Source organism: Staurois parvus, unplaced genomic scaffold, assembly GCF_062004578.1.
Source record: "Staurois parvus isolate SC_StPar_1 unplaced genomic scaffold, SC_StPar_1.0 ptg001060l, whole genome shotgun sequence".
Lineage (NCBI taxonomy): Eukaryota > Metazoa > Chordata > Amphibia > Anura > Ranidae > Staurois > Staurois parvus.
Window position 1 is genome coordinate 97212 of NW_028318856.1, and position 18986 is coordinate 116197.

Genomic DNA, 18986 nt, shown 5'->3' on the forward strand with positions numbered 1-18986 from the left:
AACATATTCTTCCCTTTTAGGTCACAAATAAAAATGTTTCATTAGATCTGTTGGATAGGAACAAAAATACATTCATTGATCCTGTTAGAAATCCGGGGCTGCCCTGTACTCTGCAATGTCCTCCAAAACAATATTAACAGAAATTGTTTTGGAACTACAGAATACCTCCAAATCTATGTTACTGAGATGAGAGTGGGAGGTGTCCTGTAGTCAGAACATTATAAAAATGTGAACAGTGAGCGCAAAAGGAAAAATGGAAGCAGCTGGCACAATGTGGCAAACCCTCCACTTCCAGTATACAAACAGAAAAAAGGTGCAGCGCTAAGTGTGGGAAATTGAATGTTGTACAATACCATACAATATTAGTGTACCAAAATAATGAGAATAATAACCAAAAATGAATTGTCCAGCATATTACAATAATGAATAGCAAATATGGGAATGTAATTCAATATAATCCCCAAAAAACTCATGTGCCAATAATGACCAGAATTGTCCAACATGTGATGTGAACCAGTAGTGACCAGTAATAACGGTGACTTCTGTGATGATACTCCACCACTATGCACTCTCCAGAAGTAAAAAAGCAAGCCAGCATTAAATGGAAATGACTCCTAGGAACGTATCTGTCCACTTCCTTCCACCAGTCACTGGTCCAACCAGGATAAAAGTACCTCCTAAGGGAAGAGCTCACAAATAGAGCCCGGAAGCAGCGCAATATATTGTATGTTTTTATTAAAAATTGCAGCAACCACGTGGGCAATGACATGAGCAAGCAGTGAAATCACTCACAAAGATGGCCGCCGGACCAGCGTATGGACTCGGCGGCGTGACGTCAGCACGTAGGCTCCTAACTGACGCGTTTCGTACACACGCACATTACCAAAGGGACCCGCCTCATACTGATGTCATTACAATGAATGCCTTATATAGGTCTCGGGGGCATGACTGAACCGGTGACGGAGTAGTCAGAACATGCTGCCTGTCCTATGACAAAGCTTCCCCCTCAAAGTTACAGTACAGTGAGTATTTTCACCCTGAAACAGGAAGTGTGTTGTTTGTAGGATCCCCAGTTGAACATAAAGGTTTGCAAATTTAATTGCGTTCCTGGGACTTTTCGTATTGCGAAAAATTCTAAAACCGAAACGCAGTTTCCCATAGGAATGCACTGAAAACAATCCGTTCCGGAGCTGAGAAAAAAAGTCTTTTATTTGTTCAAAACTCTTTATAAAGTGTACTTTAACCGTTTCAATACCGTGCAATTTTACACCTTCCTGCCCAGGCCATTTTTCAGGTTTCAGCGCTCTCACACTTTGAATGACAATTGCGCGGTCATACAACACTGTACCCAAACTAAAATTTTATCATTTTCTTCACACAACTAGAGCTTTCTTTTGGTGGTATTTAATCACCGCTGGGGTTTTTATTTTTTGCTAAATTAACAAAAAAAGACCAAAAATTTTGAAAAAAAAACACATTTTTCTTTGTTTCTGTTATAAAAGTTTACAAATAAATAATTGTTCTTCATAAATTTAGGCCGAGATGTATTCTGCTACATGTCTTTGGTGAAAATAACCCAAATTAGGATGTATTATTTAGTTTGTAGGAAAGTTATAGAGTTCACAAACTATGGTATAGATCTGAATATTGATCAATCCTGAAGTACTGACGGCCAATCTAATTTCTTGAGGTCCAAGAATGTCAGAACAGTACAGATATCCCCCAAATGACCCCTTTTTGCAGAGTAGACAGTCCGACGTACTTCATAAGAGGCATGGCGAGTTTTTTTGAAGTTGTATTTTTTTGTCATAATTTTTCCAAAAATGAAAAAAATTTTCACTATTTTTTTTTTTACATACTGCCACCAGTGCAGTACAGCGTCATCATATAACTGGCATGGCGGTGATCAGGGACACTGGTGACAGTATGAAAAAAAAAATAATAATTTTTTTAATTTTTTTTATTTTTTTATTATATTTAATTTTTTATTACATTTTTTTTTATTTTTTTTAAGATTTTTTTTCATATTTTACTATGACCAAAATAGTACAATGTTACCATAGTAACATTGTACTACTTTGGGGAAGTGATCAGTATTTTTTTTTTTTTACACAATTTGCTTATAGCAAAGAATTACTTTGCTATAAGCAAGCATTTACCTGAATGAAATCGATTCATTCAGCTTTTCTTTTTTTTTTTTTGTGCTTAGCTGTGATTTGGTCACAGCTAATCACATGACATGTGCATGTGATTAGCTGTGACCATTCACAGCTAGGCACTAGTATACAATGGATGGCATCATGAATGAAGCCATCCATGTATACAACTGTCATGTGACCTGCTGTGATTGGTCACAGCAGGTCACATGGTACCAGCAATGGGAGCCGGTACTCAGATCTGTCATCGGCCGTGTCCGAGGTGCACGGCCGACGACAGATCGCACTGCTGCGCCGCTCTGCACTAGTGCAAAGGAATGGAGGAGCACATCTGAAGCCGCCAAATGGCCATTGGCCGGGCGGCTAATGTTTAAAGGCATAAATACTGTACAGGGACATGATTAAAAAATTTCCAGAATGGCTCCAAAACTCGATGCAAAAACCGCTCCAACACCGCCACACTTGACGCCACCTGCTACCCACAGACTCCAGCATGCACGGGGGGCGGCGCTATAAAACCTCCCAGGCGCAATACATCCTAGGGAAACTTGTTACGTATTGCAAAAAAAAAATTTGTAAACCGAGGCATTATTTTCAATAGATTTTCATTCATAAACCAAAAATCACGTTTACCGAGGCCTGACAGCAGCAGTGAGCAGCCTGTGTATGGTTTGTGGGCTTCCAAATTCGTTCGCTTTTCCACCCACCACACAGACATGTGAAATTGCTAGACCACCCCCCCCCCTTATCAGCGGGTCTGATTACTTCCTGAGGACGGCGCTAGGCAAAACATACGTAGAAGCATGATCCCGTCACATTCGGGGTCCCATGACGTCACATCCAGCCTATCAAAAACAAGCCTTGGAGCGCACGCCGGCCATACTATTGGAACACATACCTACACAAGCTGTACCAACTGGTGCCGGTTCTTTGGGCACCTTTACATGCGAGTGTAAAGCTATACATGTATTTGCTATGCAATTTTCAATAAATACCACACTTAGAACGTTTATAATTCATGTGATTTATTTTGAGCTGCTTGGAGCATCACCTTTGTTTTGAGGAGGGCCTGGGAATAAAAATCCATCCACCATTGGTGTACACAGAGTCTTGTGATCACCCAACTGGGGGCAGTTCTCTGTGATTCCCTGGTGACCGGGAGGTCTAACCCAGGATAGCCTATTGCTGGTCTTTAATACTCATTATACATAGTGGTACCTGACCACCTTAACCGGGGTCAATTGTTTCTGGTGAGTGAGACATTCACATATTGTTTGTACAGTAGGTACTTTAGAGATAAATATTAGTTTGGGAACCAAGGGGAGATCACCCCAACCTCTGGTGCTTCATAAGCCCTTCCTTGGTTTTATCAGAGAAAGTCCGACTCGTGCATGAACAGTGTCCTGGGTTATCTAAATCATCTCTACCGATGAGGAGAGAAGTACTAACCTGTTCCTCTTCATCCACGGGTAGCACTCCACCGCTATCGAGAAATTTGGAAAATAATTCCACTGTTCTGTTTTTAGTGTACTCAATCATCTGTTTACGATAAAGAAAAGAGTTTGTCACTTAGATGCAGTTGAGTTTAAGTGATATACATATATATACAGTTGTGCTCAAAAGTTTGCATCCCCTGGCAGAAATTGTGAAATGTTGGCATTGATATTGAAAATATGACTGATCATGCCAAAAAATGCTCTTTAATTGAAGGATGATGATCATATGAAGCCATTTATTATCACATAGTTGTTTGGCTCCTTTTTAAATCATAATGGTAACAAATCACCCAAATGGCCCGGATCAAAAGTTTCCCTCCCCTGGAATATTTGGCCTTGGTACAGACACACAAGGTGACACACACGGGTTAAAGTGACAATTAGAGATTAATGTCCCACATCTGTGGCTTTTTAAATTGCAATTAGTGTCAGTGTATAAATACTCAATGAGTTTGTTAGCTCTTACGTGGAAGCACTGACTAGGCTAGATACTGAGCCATGGGGATCTGAAAAGAACTGTCAAAAGTCCTGCGTAACAAGGTAATGGAACTTTATAAAGATGGAAAAGGACATAAAAAGATGTCCAAAGTCTTGACTATGCCAATCAGTATTGTTAAATCACCTATTAATAAGTGGAAAGTTCGGGGATCTCTTAATACCAAGGCAAGGTCAGGTAGACCAAGAAAGATTGCAGCCATAACTGACAGAAGAATTGCTAATTAACTGACCAGATCAATATCCCAGGAGTTTCATTGACTTCATGCTAAACTCTGATTTAAAGTGTTCCTTTAATTTTTTTGAGCAGCGTACATACATTATGTTATGACCACCCACCAAATATTGAGCAGATCTCACTTTTGCCACCAAAACAGCCATGACCCATTGTGGCATGGACACCACTAGACCAATCATCACACTGCCTCCGCCGGCTTGCCTTCTTCCCATAATGCATCCTGGTGCCATCTCTTCCCCAGACAAGTGACACACACGCTTTGGCTATCCACATGATGTAAACGCAAACATGATCAGACTAGGTCACCTTCTTCCGTTGCTCTGTGGTCCAGTTCTGAAGCTCATGTGCCTATTGTAAATTGGCCGGTTGGCAAGGGCATCTGACCAGTCTGTGGATATGCAGCCCCATACACAGCAAACGGCAAGGCACTGTGTGTTCTGACACCTTTCTATCAGAACCAGCATTAGGTTTTTCAGCAATTTGAGCTCCAGTAGCTCTTCTTTTGGATGAGACGACACAGGCCAGCCTTTTCTACCTATGTGCATCATGAGCCTTGGCCGCCCATGACCTTGCCACCAGTTGATAGGTTTTCCTTCCTTGGACCACTTTTGGTCAGTCCTGACCACTGCGGATCAGGAACATCCCACTAGAGCTGAAATTTTGGAGTTGCTCTGACCCAGTTGTCTAGTGATTACAATTCGGTTCTTGTCAAAGTCATTCGATTCCTTACACCTGCCTATTGTTTCTGCTTTCAACACATCAGCTTCATGGACAACACTTTCACTTCCTCTCTAATATATCCCACCTTCTTTCAGGTACCATTGTAACTTGGTAATCAGTCGTATTCACTTTACCTGTCAGTGATCATAATGTTATAGCTGATCGGTATATACTTATTAGTTTATTGAAAGCGTGCGAACCACACTCCCTCCCTCCACACTGTATGCTCAGGAGGCACCATTTGATTTAAATGAGTCCAGGTGTTTCTGGTGAAGGGTACTGTTAACATTACAACATACAAAGACATTTGACAATGGTACTCTTCAAGCCTTGTGGTAACAATTTGGTAAAGGCCCTTTTCTGAAGACATTTGACAATGGTACTCTTCCAGTCTTGTAACAATTTGGTGAAGGCCCTTTTCTGAAGACATTTGACAATGGTACTCTTCCAGTCTTGTAACAATTTGGTGAAGGCCCTTTTCTGAAGACATTTGACAATGGTACTCTTCCAGCCTTGTGGTAACAATTTGGTGAAGGCCCTTTTCTGAAGACATTTGACAATGGTACTCTTCCAGCCTTGTGGTAACAATTTGGTGAAGGCCCTTTTCTGAAGACATTTGACAATGGTACTCTTCCAGCCTTGTGGTAACAATTTGGTGAAGGCCCTTTTCTGTTCCAGCATGACTGTGCTCCGATGTACAAAGCCAGCTCCGTAAAGACACGGTTTGGTGTGGAGGAACTCGAGTGTCCTGCACAGAGCCCTGAACTTAACCCTACTGAACACCTTTGGGATGGACTGAAATGCTGATTGAAGGCCAGGTCTTCTCATCCAACATCAGAATCTAACCTCACAAATGTTATTTTGGGTGAATGGATTGGACATACTCAAAAAGATTTTGGAACACCTTCACAGAAGAGTGGAGGCTTTTATATCCCCAAAAGGGGGGCCAACCTAACAGTAAGGTCAGTAGTTTTGGAATGGGATGTCCAACAAGTTGTTATAGGTGTGATGGTCAGGTGTCCACAACCTTTTTTGGCAGTAGAGTATATGTGTGCATTTTATTATCAGAGTCTTACCTTCAGGGCTGTAAATAAGGGGGTGCCACCCATCCTCCTGTACGGGACCCAGGCCAGCAGGGGGGCCCAGGCAGCTGGGTGAATTGATGTGGACTGGGAGGGTGATCGGCACAATGGGGGAGGGGGGGGGGGATTACTAGAACCGATCCCCTGTATAACTCTCTCTGCTGAAAGCTGGCTTCTTCTCCTCTCCCTCCCACTGCTCTTTGAGCCGTTGCAGAGAGAGCCATACAGGGGATTGGTTCTAGTAATTGCCCCCCGCTGCACCCATCACCCTCCCTGTGAACCATAGGTTTCCCCCTGTTGCCCAGGCTCCCCTGTGTGCCTCCACCCCCACAGTGCTACCAACTTCCCTTCTCTCCTTCCCACTTGCAGCTGCCATCACACAATAGGATCGTTCAAGATGGAAAATAGGGAAAAGGTCTGGTAAATATTTCACATTTGCCATCCACATCTTTTCCTGAATGAACACAACGAGTGATCTGTATCAATCATTCAATCACTGTGTTCATTCATAACTGAAGCATAGCAAACTGTGTTTTTATTTGGGGGGGCTGTCAGGTTGGCTTTATGGGGCTTTGTGGTTTCTAACAGCCCTGCATACCTTACGTCCTGGTCCAGCAGGGAAAAACCTCAGGTTGGGATATCCTCTCACCCTCATCCCATCGATTTCATTGGCTGTGCCATCCATTTTAGCAATGATGACATCTGGGTGATCTTTGTACTTCTCTCCCAGTTCCTCCCAGATTGGTTCCAACTCCTTACAGTGAGTGCACCAAGGAGCATCTGAAAAGAATTACAAGGGTATGTCAATTAGAGGAGCAAATCAATCGTCTGTGTTTTGTGAAGATTCAAACCACCCAATTAGACATGTACACACTGGAAACTTTTGTTTCGGATGCATTCATTCATTAAAGAATTTCATTTTATCATTTTCATTATGTTGAACCGATTTGTTTTCGGAATTCGTTTTCGTATCTCTGGAATTTATTTAATATATTTGTTACTCCGGGTAGATTAAAAAAAAACAAAATTTTTTGGAAGATTGCTATATATTCGATATGTTATCGAATCAGATGGATTTGAATGGGAAGGATTCAATATTTTCGGATGCTTGCCCAAGCCACCATGGGAAATGGCATGAGCTGATTGGACAATATTGACTGGCATCATGTGCATCCGAATTAATGAATAGAACAACATTCGGATGCATTTGTTATCTGAATTTGAATGATCTAATTAATTTGAAAGTTTAATTAATTTCCCCATGGGCCCGAACTACTATTGTGTCATGTGAATGAAACGGATGCATTTGTTAACTTCGTTATAACTTTTTTTTTTATGGACTTGTTGACATTTGTTTTTACAGTGCCTTGAAAAAAAATACATACCCCTTGAAATTTTCCCCATTTTGTCATGTTACAACCAAAATCATAAATGTATTTTATTGGGATTTTATGTGATAAACCAACACAAAGTGGCAGATAATAGTGAAGTGGAAGGAAAATTATAAATGGAATTCAACATTTGTTACAAATAAATATGATGGTGCAGTTCCTGTGCATATGCACTAGAGTTACATCATCCCGGCACTCGGCTCTGTTCTTGGCATCTTATGTAGATGGAGGGAGGAGTGCAGGGGCGGACTGACCATTTGGAAACTCGGGCACTGCCCAAGGGCCCGGGGTCAGTAGGGGGCCCCATGAGATGCCCCTGGTACCTTTTTCATAGGCTTTTTTGAGTTTGGGCAAGGACACAGGGGCCCCATGATCCCCTATTGCCCGGGGGCCCCATGAGTTGTCAGTCCGCCCCTGGAGGAGTGGGTTAGGAGTGAACACTGCTGTGGGTAGATAGGGAAAGCAGTTTTTTTGCCATTAGGGAATTACAAAGTCCTGATAATGTTTTTTGTTAAAGTGTAAGTTCACTTTTTCACCAAAAAATGAAAAGGTGAACTTTCCCCCTTACACACCCCTTCCCCTGAGATAGGGACCTTAGAACATCATCTCCTTTTGGACAGGGACTGTCCACAATAGAAAGTGTTCTGTTTAAAATGCTGCTTTATACCTCCCTAGGCCCCGTCTGTCCGGACAGTATGGTAACCTACTGACTTGGCACCATCCACAGGCAGCTTAACTCCTCAATTGCACACAGAAATTGAATCCAATGCAATATTACGTCAGCTAATTACAGTGCAGAGGATGTTCTTACAGTCTCTTAAGTGTAAGACGGCAATAACTTTCCCAAACCCTGTCTCTGTTAATCACTAACATCGACTGAACATGGAAGAAGTGGGGAGGGTCTAGCTAGGACTAAACTAACTAGTATTAAAGCAAAACTCCAGTTAGAATTTTTTTCAGCCATGCAGTGGAGGCACCTCCACTGCATGGATTAGCTGCTCATTTTTTCTATTGAGGACTAAGCTCGTACTCGCCTGACCCACGGATCCTATGGAAAACCGTGCTCCCCCTTGGTCCAGTGGTGGACTGTTCCTGTCTGTGGAGTGTGCTTTGAGTGTGCTGATATCAGGAACAGCCCATTTACAAGACTTCTGGACTGTGGGGGGGGGGGGGGGCAGGAGCCAAAAGGACCGGTCTTGTGCAGGGAGGATGGGTGGGTCAGGTGAGTATATCTTCACTGTTCTCTCTGCTAGAACAAACAAGTATTTGAGCCCTGCACTGCTGGTACAGCCGCACTGCATGAGCTAATTTTATTTTTTTCCACATTTCTGCTTTAACTGCTTCAGCTCCACCCCATAGCAGAAATACTGCTACAGGGCGGCAGCTGTGCGCAAAATCACGTGTATATACATGATTTTGCATTTCCGGGCAGGGGGCGCGAACATGCCATTCAGGGACATGGCTTTCAATCACCAGGTCCCTCCTGGTGATTACTCACCGACGCCCAGTGATTGCCAAGGATCTCTGACGGGAGGGAGAACTGTTAGTTAACAAAACAGTTCTCCTCCCTGTCAGCTCCGCACACTGCTTTGCATGGCTGTGCACAGCTATGCAAAGCTGTGTGCTTACAGGGAAGCACACACACAGAACACCATGTAAAACAGCACACAGTTAACCCTTTGATCGCACCTCATGTTAACCCCTTCCTGCCCAGTGCCATTAGTACAGGGTCGGAGCTGTTTATTAGCACTGATCACTGTATTGGTGTCAATGGGGATGTCAGTGACACCAAGTCGGCTCCCCTCTGTGTCAGAATGCCCACCGCAGTTCTGTTATAAATCGCTGATTGTTGCCATTATAGTAACAATTTTTTTTAAAAAAGCCCAGTATCTATCTACCATGTGTAAACGCTATAACTTTCACGTTAAAACTAATTAAGTTACATGTATTGGGATTTTTGTTTTTTTAGCAAAGACATGGAGCAGAATACATTTTGGCCTAAATTTATGAGGAAATTTGATTTTTTTCATTTTTTTTTACTGGACTTGTTTAACTTCTTGCCGACCGCGCATAGCCGAATGACGGCTTCACCGCGGCCGGCTAGTTCTGAGTGGACGTCATATGACGTCCTCCTAGAACGCGCTCTCCTGTGCGCCCCAGGGGGCGCGCACCCGGCGATCTCCGTGATCGCTGTGTCCTACGGACACAGCTGATCACGTGATGTGGTGAAAGGCCGATCCCACTGGCCTTTTACCACGTGATCAGCGGTGTCCAATGACACGCTGATCACAGGGAAATGCAAGTGCCGGTTCTCGGCTGCACTTTCCTCACGCTGTCAGATCGTGAGGAAAGTACTGCTGAGAACCGGCAGTTGTCAGAGCGGGGATCGGCACCGATCATCAGGGCACTGATGATCAGTGCCCTGATGATCGGTGCCCAGCAGTGACACCCGCAAGTTCCGCCCAGCAGTGCGCCCACTAGCCCCGCCCACCCGTTCCCAGCAGTGCCCCCACCTGTGCCCAGCAGTGCCCCCACCTGTGCCCAGCAGTGCACCCACCTGTGCCACTCTGCAGTGCCACCTACCTGTGCCCAGAAGTGCCACCTACATGTGCCCAGCAGTGCCACCCACCTGTGCCCACCCACCTGTGCCCACCAGTGCCACCCACCTGTGCCCACCAGTGCCACCCACCTGTGCCCACCCACCAGTGCTGCCCACCAGTGCCACCCACCAGTGCAGCCCAGCAGTGCTGCCAGTCAGTGCCCAGGGGTTGTGCCAGTCAGTGCCGCCAGTCAGTGCCCAGAAGTGATGCCAGTCAGTGCCGTCTATCAGTACCCATCATCAGTGTCACCTATCAGTGCCGCCTATCAGTGCTGCATATCAGTGCCGCCTATCCGTGACCCCTAATTAGTGCTGTCTATCAGTGCCGCCTATCCGTGCCACCTCATTAGTACTGCCTATCAGTGCCCTTTAGTGCTGCCTATCAGTGCCCATCAGTGCCGCCTCATCAACGCAAATCAGTGAAGGAGAAAAAATACCTGTTTGAAAAATTTTATAAAAGAAACAAATAAACTTTTTTTTTTTTTTCAAATTTTTTGCACTTTTTTTAATTTATAGCGCAAAAAGTAAAGCGCCCAGTGGCGATTAAATACCACCAAAAGAAATCTCTATTTGTGAGAAAAAAATGATCAAAATTTCATATGGGTACAATGTTGCATGACCGCGCAATTGTCAATCAAAGTGCGGCAGCGCTGAAAGCTGAAAATTGGCCTGGTAAGGAAGGGGGTATAAGTGCCTGGTAGGCAAGTGGTTAATAGCAAAAAGTCAAAAATATCGTTTTTTTTCCTCAAAATTTTTTTTTTTTTTATAGCGGGAAATAATAAAAACCGTAGAGGTGATCAAATACCACCGAAAGAAAGCTCTATTTGTGTGGAAAAAAAGAAATACATTTTATTTGGCTGCAGCGTTGCATGACCACGCAATTGTCAGTTAAAGCAATACAGCTCTGTAACGCAAAGAATGGCCTGGTCGGGAAGGGGTGGGGGATCCTCTGGAGAGCAAGTGGTTAAACAAGAAGGGGAAGACAGATGAAAATACCAAAATCACATTAGTAAACAAGTTGTAGTGGCCAAAAACTGCCACTAGATTTTATCATACAACAAAACATTAAAACCTAATGCAGTTCAATACCATTACATGAAAGTAGGGAAGAGCAGAAAGGCTGGGGACTGACTGAGGAAACATACAATCGGGAAGCTCGGCCTTTAAACCGTCAACCCTTTGTTAGGACAGTGTTCAAATGTAGTACCACAGATGAGAAGATATCTGCCTGCAGTACGGACAGGGTTCATTATGGCAAACAAAGCTCCACAGCCCATTCACAGTAAACAAAAAGAACGGAGCAGGATTTTTCCTTTGCTGGAAGTTCCAGAAAAAGAACATTTGAGAGTGAGGCCGGCCATACACTATACAATTTTCTGTGCAATTTTCAACTATGTAGAACAAGGGCCGGCCTATTTGGATACAATTGAAGGCGTTGTTTAGGTTTGACCTCCTATTATATGGTTTTTGGTCAATCTAAACCAAAAATCTCAAGAAAATTGTATAGTGTATGGCCAGCCTAAGCTTCAATTGATTTTCTTTTTGTAGTTCGGTATGTGAATGGGGGACATGTGACAAATATGAAGTAGGCGTTATCCCAATTTGGCTGCAGAAAGTGGAAATACAACTGAAGTGGATTCTGAGCAGTAGATGCCATCTAGCGTCCATAAAGAATATCTGCAACATTTGTTTTTCTAGCTGAACAGAATCAATCAGACATTGAGGATATGGCCAGGTAACGTCTGAACACCGAGCCTTGTGCTGCTGAAAAACGTTCTACGGACTTACAGAATTCTACAAACACGTTCTTGGTCTCGTCGTAGGCGACGTCTTCAAAGTTGGTGCCCACAAGGACCTTGACGGGTTTCTTGTCCCAATCTTCCGGCAGCTCCTGGCTCAGCAGATTTTGCTGTATTCAATGTAACATAACATACATGGGTCAGTTATTGTACATGTGGGGTACGCAGAGCATGTATGTCCAGCCCGGGCGTTTACGACACCCTCGTCTGGACCCCTTCCTGATGGCCTTCACCACATCTCCACCTCTCTTCATTTTGGATAAAGGGAGGGTTAGAACCCCTGTTAGGGATTGTGTTTGCCATCTGTATCCCGTTGGGAGAGATTTCCCTTCACTTCCTGTCCCATAGTCACAACAGGAGGGAATCCCTAGTAGTCACCAGAACTAGAGTTCCCACTTGAAGATTGCCCCTCTCTTCAGGTCCTTTCACACGGGCGTTCCGTTTTTTTCATTAGTTCAGTTGCGTTTTTTTCTTTTTTCAAAATCAGAGCTAAACAGATCAAGACTTCACTTTTTACCTCCATTTTCATATCCGTTTACATCCGTTTTACATCAGTCTTTTCATCCATTTTTCATCCATGTACATCAACTTTTCATCCATTTACATCCACGTTTCATCCGCTTTACATCCACTTTTCATCTGTTTACATCCACTGTTCATCAGTTTAAATCCATTTACACTTTTCATTCATTTACATCCGTTTACATCCACATTTCATCTGTTTACATCCATTTACATCTCTATACTCTCTAGCTCCCTGGTCTCCACCTCCCACGCCTGACTGCAGGACTTCTCCAGGACTTGCCCCATCCTCTGGAACTCACTACCCAAATCCATTAGTCTGTCACCTACCTTCCTCACCTTTAGGCGCACGCTGAAAACCCATCTCTTCAGGGAAGCCTACCCCACCCTCACCTAACAGCCGATCTCCTCCACTCCTCCTACCACTCCATCCCCCACAGCCACTTCCTCCTGTACCACTACCCCCTCCCTCCTAGACTGTAAGCTCTAAGGAGCAGGGCCCTCGAACCCCTCATGTATTGTATTGTTACTGTATTGTCTCATGTTCTTTCCCCCCTATAATGTACAGCGCTGAGCAAACCTTTCTGGCACTATATAAATAATGTATAATAAATAAATACTGTATAATATACATCCGTTTACATCCACTTTTCATCCGTTTACATCCATTTACATCCACTTTTCATCTGTTTATATCCATTTACATCCACTTTTCATTTGGTTACATCCATTTACATCCGCTTTTCATCTGTTTATACCCATTTACATCCACTTTTCATTCATTTACATCCGTTTACATACGCTTTTCATCTGTTTACATTCATTTACATCCATTTTTCATTCATTTACATTCATTTACATCCATTTACCTCCACTTTTCATCCACTTACATTCATTTACATCTGCGTTTCATCCATTTACATTCATTTACATCCACATTTCATTGGTTAACACCCATTTACATCCTCTTTTCATCCATTTACATCTGTTTACATCCATTTACATCCGCTTTTCATTTGTTTATATCCATTTGCATCCATTTTACATTCATTAACATCTGCTTTTCATCCGTTTACATCCACTTTTCATCTGTTTACATCCACTTTACATCCGCTTTTCATCCTCTTACATCCAATTTTTATCCGTTTACGTTCATTTACATCCATTTTTCATTCATTTACATCCGCGTTTCATCCGTTTACATTCATTTACATCCACTTTTCATTTGTTTACATCTATTTACATCCGATTTTCATCCGTTTACATCCTTTTTTAAAAAATCTGTTTACCTCCATTTTTGATCCATTTACATATGTTTTTCATCAGTTTGGTTTTTTTTATTTATGTAAGAAAAATAGGGTTTTCTTCTGTTCAAAAAAAACGGATGTTAAGGGATGCAGACAATAACGTGTGTAAACAGATGATCATCCGTTTACATCCGCTAGTCCATAGAAATACACGGGTGTCTGTTTTTCATCTGTAAACAGACCGATGAAAACGGACATACGGAATGCCCGTGTGAAAGGACCCTTTCTCTCCTGATGGTTTCTTTCACTTTCAGTCTCGGTGATAACATTCACCAGGACAAGTAAAGAGGGTGAATCTCCCTAATGGGGGCACAGACAGCAACAAAAACTTGACAGGTGTTCCCTTCTCTATCCAGAAATCTTAAAAAAAAAGTTTCAGCTTTAGTTATAATTTAAGGGCCAGCTCACACCACATGCAGTCCTGTGCGATTTTTTTTTTCTGCATCAAAAACACATTGATAGTAGGTTACATGGTTTCCAATGGCATAGTTCACACCAGTGCGGTCACCAAAATGCCATGGACTGCACATGTCGTTACTTAGGTAGACAAAAAAAGAGGGGGAAGAAATTAACCAGAACGCATTAAAAAAGAGGCACCGAATGCAACAAAAACGCACATACAGAAAAACGCATCAGAGAAAAATCAGGTCACCTGCCCTGGGCTGTGTGGCAGAGCTGTATAGATCTCAGGACTGGATGGACTGAAATACATGTGCTTTTGTAGGTACAACAGCTCCTTGATTTGTATTGCTTCTTTGTATTTAGCTGTTTGCTTTGTGTTTGGTTGTAATAAATAGTGAAAAAGCAATATCCTACTTAGATTGTAAGCTCCCAGGATCAGGACCCTCCTAACCCAGTGGTGTATTTAGGTTTTATGCTGCCCTAGGCAAGACAAAAATTGCCCCCACCCACAGACATTAACCAACAACACCCCAGCCCCCCTCACCTGAAAGAGCCTTCCACTACCACCGGGCAACCCCCCCCCCCCCACCCCACCCCGGCAAGAGGTAAGACTCTCACCTTCACAGCTCCGGACATCTCCGGGAACAAGAGTCAGGCTCTGCATACACCATCAAGCAGCCCACAGCCTCTCTCAGATCTGACCTGGTCCCCGTGCTGCGTGTGTCCCTTCTTCCATCCCTTCTTTCAGTGCTGCCCCCCTGAAAAATGCCACCCTAGGCAAATGCCTTGTTTGCCTTGTGGTAAATACACCCCTGTCCTATCCCTCTTGTATTGAACTGTATTGTCTCCCTTTATATAGTAAAACGCTGAGCAAACTGTTGGCGCGATATATAAATCCTGTATAATAATAATAATACTCAGTAAGAATTCAGTCTGACCAGTACAAGAATAAATCTGAATGCAATAATGTCTGCACATCTCTGCGTTGCAGTCACCCTCTGCATGCAAGGACTAGAGTTGTGTCTCCCTACACTGTGTGTATCAATAGAAACACGCAGCCCCGTAGCCTAGCATGGTAAGGCTTCTCCCTCATCCTTCCCCCTCTCTTCTCCAAGCTAACAGGGAAGCAGCACTGAAAGAGTACGAGCCAGCAGCTGGAGTATCAGTTTCCAGGGCCTAGCATGGCAGGACGAAGCCAATAAAGACATTTATATTCAATAAACGTTTGTCACCTTGATTTTCCCATCCAGGACCCCACGGCAGAATTCCCTCACGGCCTCTGTTGTTATTTTGTCCTTGAAGGCGTATTTCTTCACCTGGTCGATGTTGATGAATCGGATAGTTGGGATATCGCTCTGCTGGAGTCCAAAGTATTCTAGAACTCCCGCGTGAGGGCCGGAAGAATCGATGGAGACATAGAGGACCTGAGAGAGGCAAGGAGAAGACAACATTTTTAAAGTTCTCGGAGTTACTCTTTACGTCAGAGTGCCATTTGTAATTCTGTGTGCTGTAATTGAAACGTAATTGAAGTGCAGCTCCCACCGAAACCTTTCTACGGCTTCTATACCAGCTCTCCTCCCCCAGGGTTCCATGAAGATGCTAGGGGTTCCATGACCCATGAGCAATTTCCTACTCCCAGGTAAAGATTGTTTAGCTAACTGTAAGGGAGGAATTATTCCAACTCCTCGCAAGACCTCCTGTCAGGAATGGACTTGCCAATGGTGGTGGGACTCACCTGCCTTGTGGGCTGCAGTACCAAGGCTGGCCAGCGGGTGCTCTCAGCAGCCAGAATCTTACTCCTGCAATCAGGCCATCACCTGAGGTTGATTGCAGGAGGTGTATTTAAGCAGGACCAGGCCTGTGATCAGTGCCTTGCTGTATGTTTCCCATGAGCCCCTGTACCTGCATCCTGTCTGCTTCCTGCCTGATCCTGACTCTGAACGAACTCCGCCTGTCCTGACCTCGGCTATTCCTGACCACTCTTCCGCTCGCTCCTGGTACCCTGTTTGCCCATTTGCTACCGACCCGGCCTGCCCGACTACGTTTGATTAGTATATATGGTATCTGTTGGAGGTTGGGTTGTTTGCACTGTGTTATGTTTACCTTGCACTGCGTTTGTGTTGTTTAGTCTTTTAATAAATTGTCTTGTTTACTCTATACCTGAAGCCTGCGTTTCCCTGTGTCAGTCCACACACCTCTGGTCATACCCGGAGCCCTGACACCTCCTACTCTCTAGCTCCCTTGTCTCCTCCTCCCATGCTCATCTCCAGGACTTCTCCAGAGCTTCCCCCATCCTCTGGAACTCTCTACCCCAATTTATCAGACTATCGCCTACTCTACTCACTTTTAGGCGATCTCTGAAAACCTATCTCTTCAGGGAAGTCTATCCTGCTCTCAGCTAATAATGGAATCTTCTACTCTTCCAACCAGTCCATCCCCCACAGTTATTACCTTTCGTACCACTAGCCCCTCCCTCCTAGATTGTAAGCTCCCAGGATCAGGGCCCTCCTATCCCTCTTGTATTGAACTGTATTGTTGCTGTATTGTCTCCCGTTATATTGTAAAGCGCTGAGCAAACTGTTGGCGCTCTATAAATCCTGTATAATAATACTGGCCACCAACGTAAGGGCCCTTGTCCAACGCACTCTTCCATCGACCACAGGGCTGCCATTATAAATCATGGCGCCATACAGCCAACCTGACCTATATGGTCATGAGGATCAGCAGAGAATGGAAGTGTTGAGCTACTGACTGAACTCACCTTTCTGCACTGATCGCTGCAAGAAGAGTTACCAGCAACATTCTATACATATACCAGGAGGGTCACTTAAACTCGGTTCACACTACTTCGACCTGAAAGTCGTGTGACTTACACTGCGACTTTGCTGGGAAACTTGAGTACTACTTTGACGCGACTATGAAGCAACTTTAAGGGAATGCCTGGGTAATCTTCCTGTAATGTCAGATCCAAATCACATCAATATAGATGAGGGCTCGACTTGGAGGCGACTTCTATTAAAGTCTATGGGCACAAGTCAGCTAGAAGACGCCTTGAAGTAGTACAGGAACCTTTCCTAAAGTCGGAGCGACTTCAGCAGTGCTAATTAAGTAAGCACTGCAGTCCAAAGCTCCTGTAGGGCTGAGCAAGACCAGAATATGGGGAGCAAAGTACCTTCCTCCTAAATGCATCTCCAGCAAAGAGAGGATATTTGGGGATCGATTTTATGTAGGTGTTGGGGAGTCTTGCACCATCGTGACATTTTATAGTCATTCTCATAGCGATAGATGTCTTTTAGAGGTGAACAGGAGTCTCCTATCTTTTTTGGGATTGGGAAAAAGATCGCTGTAGGTCGCCCTCTCATTTCCGCAAAAAGGAATGGTCGCGTGGTGGCGTGTCTGAGATAAGCATGGAATAGGACAGGGTCGAAGTATGTCTCAGGAGGGTGTTGTCCTGCACACTGGGCATTTACCTGGCTCTTCTGAAGGCATCTTCTCCTGGCAGGAGAAAAGTAGCAATAAAAACGCACCTAAGGACACATTTTTCAAACACATTTAGGTGCGTTCAGGTGTTTGGGTATTCATTCATTTCATTGGCCAGAATATTCATTTATTCTGGCCATTAAAATGAATGAACACCTAAGTGCTAAACGTGCCTAGTGCTTCTGTGTGTTTAGATGCATTTATTTATTTTATATTTCAGGTACTTCTATAGCGCCGTAAATTTACGCAGCACTTTACATATATATTGTACATTCACATCAGTCCCTAACCCTCAAGGGGCGTACAATCTAAGGTCCCTAACCCTCAAGGGGTGTACAATCTAAGGTCCCTAACCCTCAAGGGGTGTACAATCTAAGATCCCTAACTCACATTCATACATATACATACTGGGGCCAATTTAGGACAATTTAGCCAATTACCGACCAGCATGTTTTTGGAGTGTGGGAAGAAACCGGAGGAAACCCACACAGGCACAGGGAGAACATGCAAACTCCAGGCAGGTGGTACCGTGGTTGGGATTCGAACCAACGACCCCAGTACTGCCAGGTGGAAGTGCTAACCATTTAGCCACTGTGCTGTACATGTTTATGCACATTCTACGTTTTTTCTTATGGAATTCTCCTCTCCTTAATGCGCAAATGATTTTTTTGTGTTTTCTGCCTCTAAATGCCTGTAAACGCCTATGTACGCAAGGACACATAGGCTACCATAGAGGGGTGTTTAGAGGTAGAAAACAAAAAAAGTTCAAGTGCCCTTAAAGGTGGCATTTTTGATGTTCAGTGTGCATGAGGCCTTAAAGTGTATTCTGTTGTTACTGCAGGACTTGTGGAATACTGAATCACTCACCTTGCCTTTGAATTCAGCAGCTGCACCACGAAAATTCTCCAGCAGCTGGAGCTGTGACTCTTCTGTCTTGTTGATAAACAGCAGGAGGTGGTTGGGGATCTTGGCAGCAAAAATTCTTTCTGATGTCTGTTGAAAGTAACAATTTTTATTTATTGATCACAAGTGGGTTTTAGTCACTAGCTCAGCTTCTTTCCTATATGGCATGTAGCTAAATGGTATTATTTCAGGTACTTATATAGCGCCGTAAATTTACGCAGCACTTTACATATATATTGTACATCACATCAGTCCCTGACCCTCAAGGGGCGTACAATCTAAGGTCCCTAACCCTCAAGGGGCGTACAATCGTCCCTAACCCTCAGGGGGCGTACAATCTAAGGTCCCTAACTCCTAAGGTCCCTAACCCTCAAGGGGTGTACAATCTAGTCTCAC

The 18986-nt window shown here is 43.8% G+C and overlaps 1 protein-coding gene across 1 annotated transcript in view; it reads right to left on the reverse strand.

Annotated features, from left to right (window-relative positions):
• PDIA2 (protein disulfide isomerase family A member 2) overlaps positions 1 to 18986 on the reverse strand; it is a 35467-nt gene that overhangs the window by 269 nt on the left and 16212 nt on the right. The window contains exons 6-10 of the mRNA XM_089658239.1: positions 18555 to 18680; positions 15440 to 15631; positions 11966 to 12086; positions 6786 to 6967; positions 3606 to 3695 (exon numbers count right to left, since the gene is read on the reverse strand). Coding sequence (XP_089514365.1) covers positions 3606 to 3695; positions 6786 to 6967; positions 11966 to 12086; positions 15440 to 15631; positions 18555 to 18680 — 711 coding nt within the window. The remainder of the gene's footprint in view (positions 1 to 3605; positions 3696 to 6785; positions 6968 to 11965; positions 12087 to 15439; positions 15632 to 18554; positions 18681 to 18986) is intronic.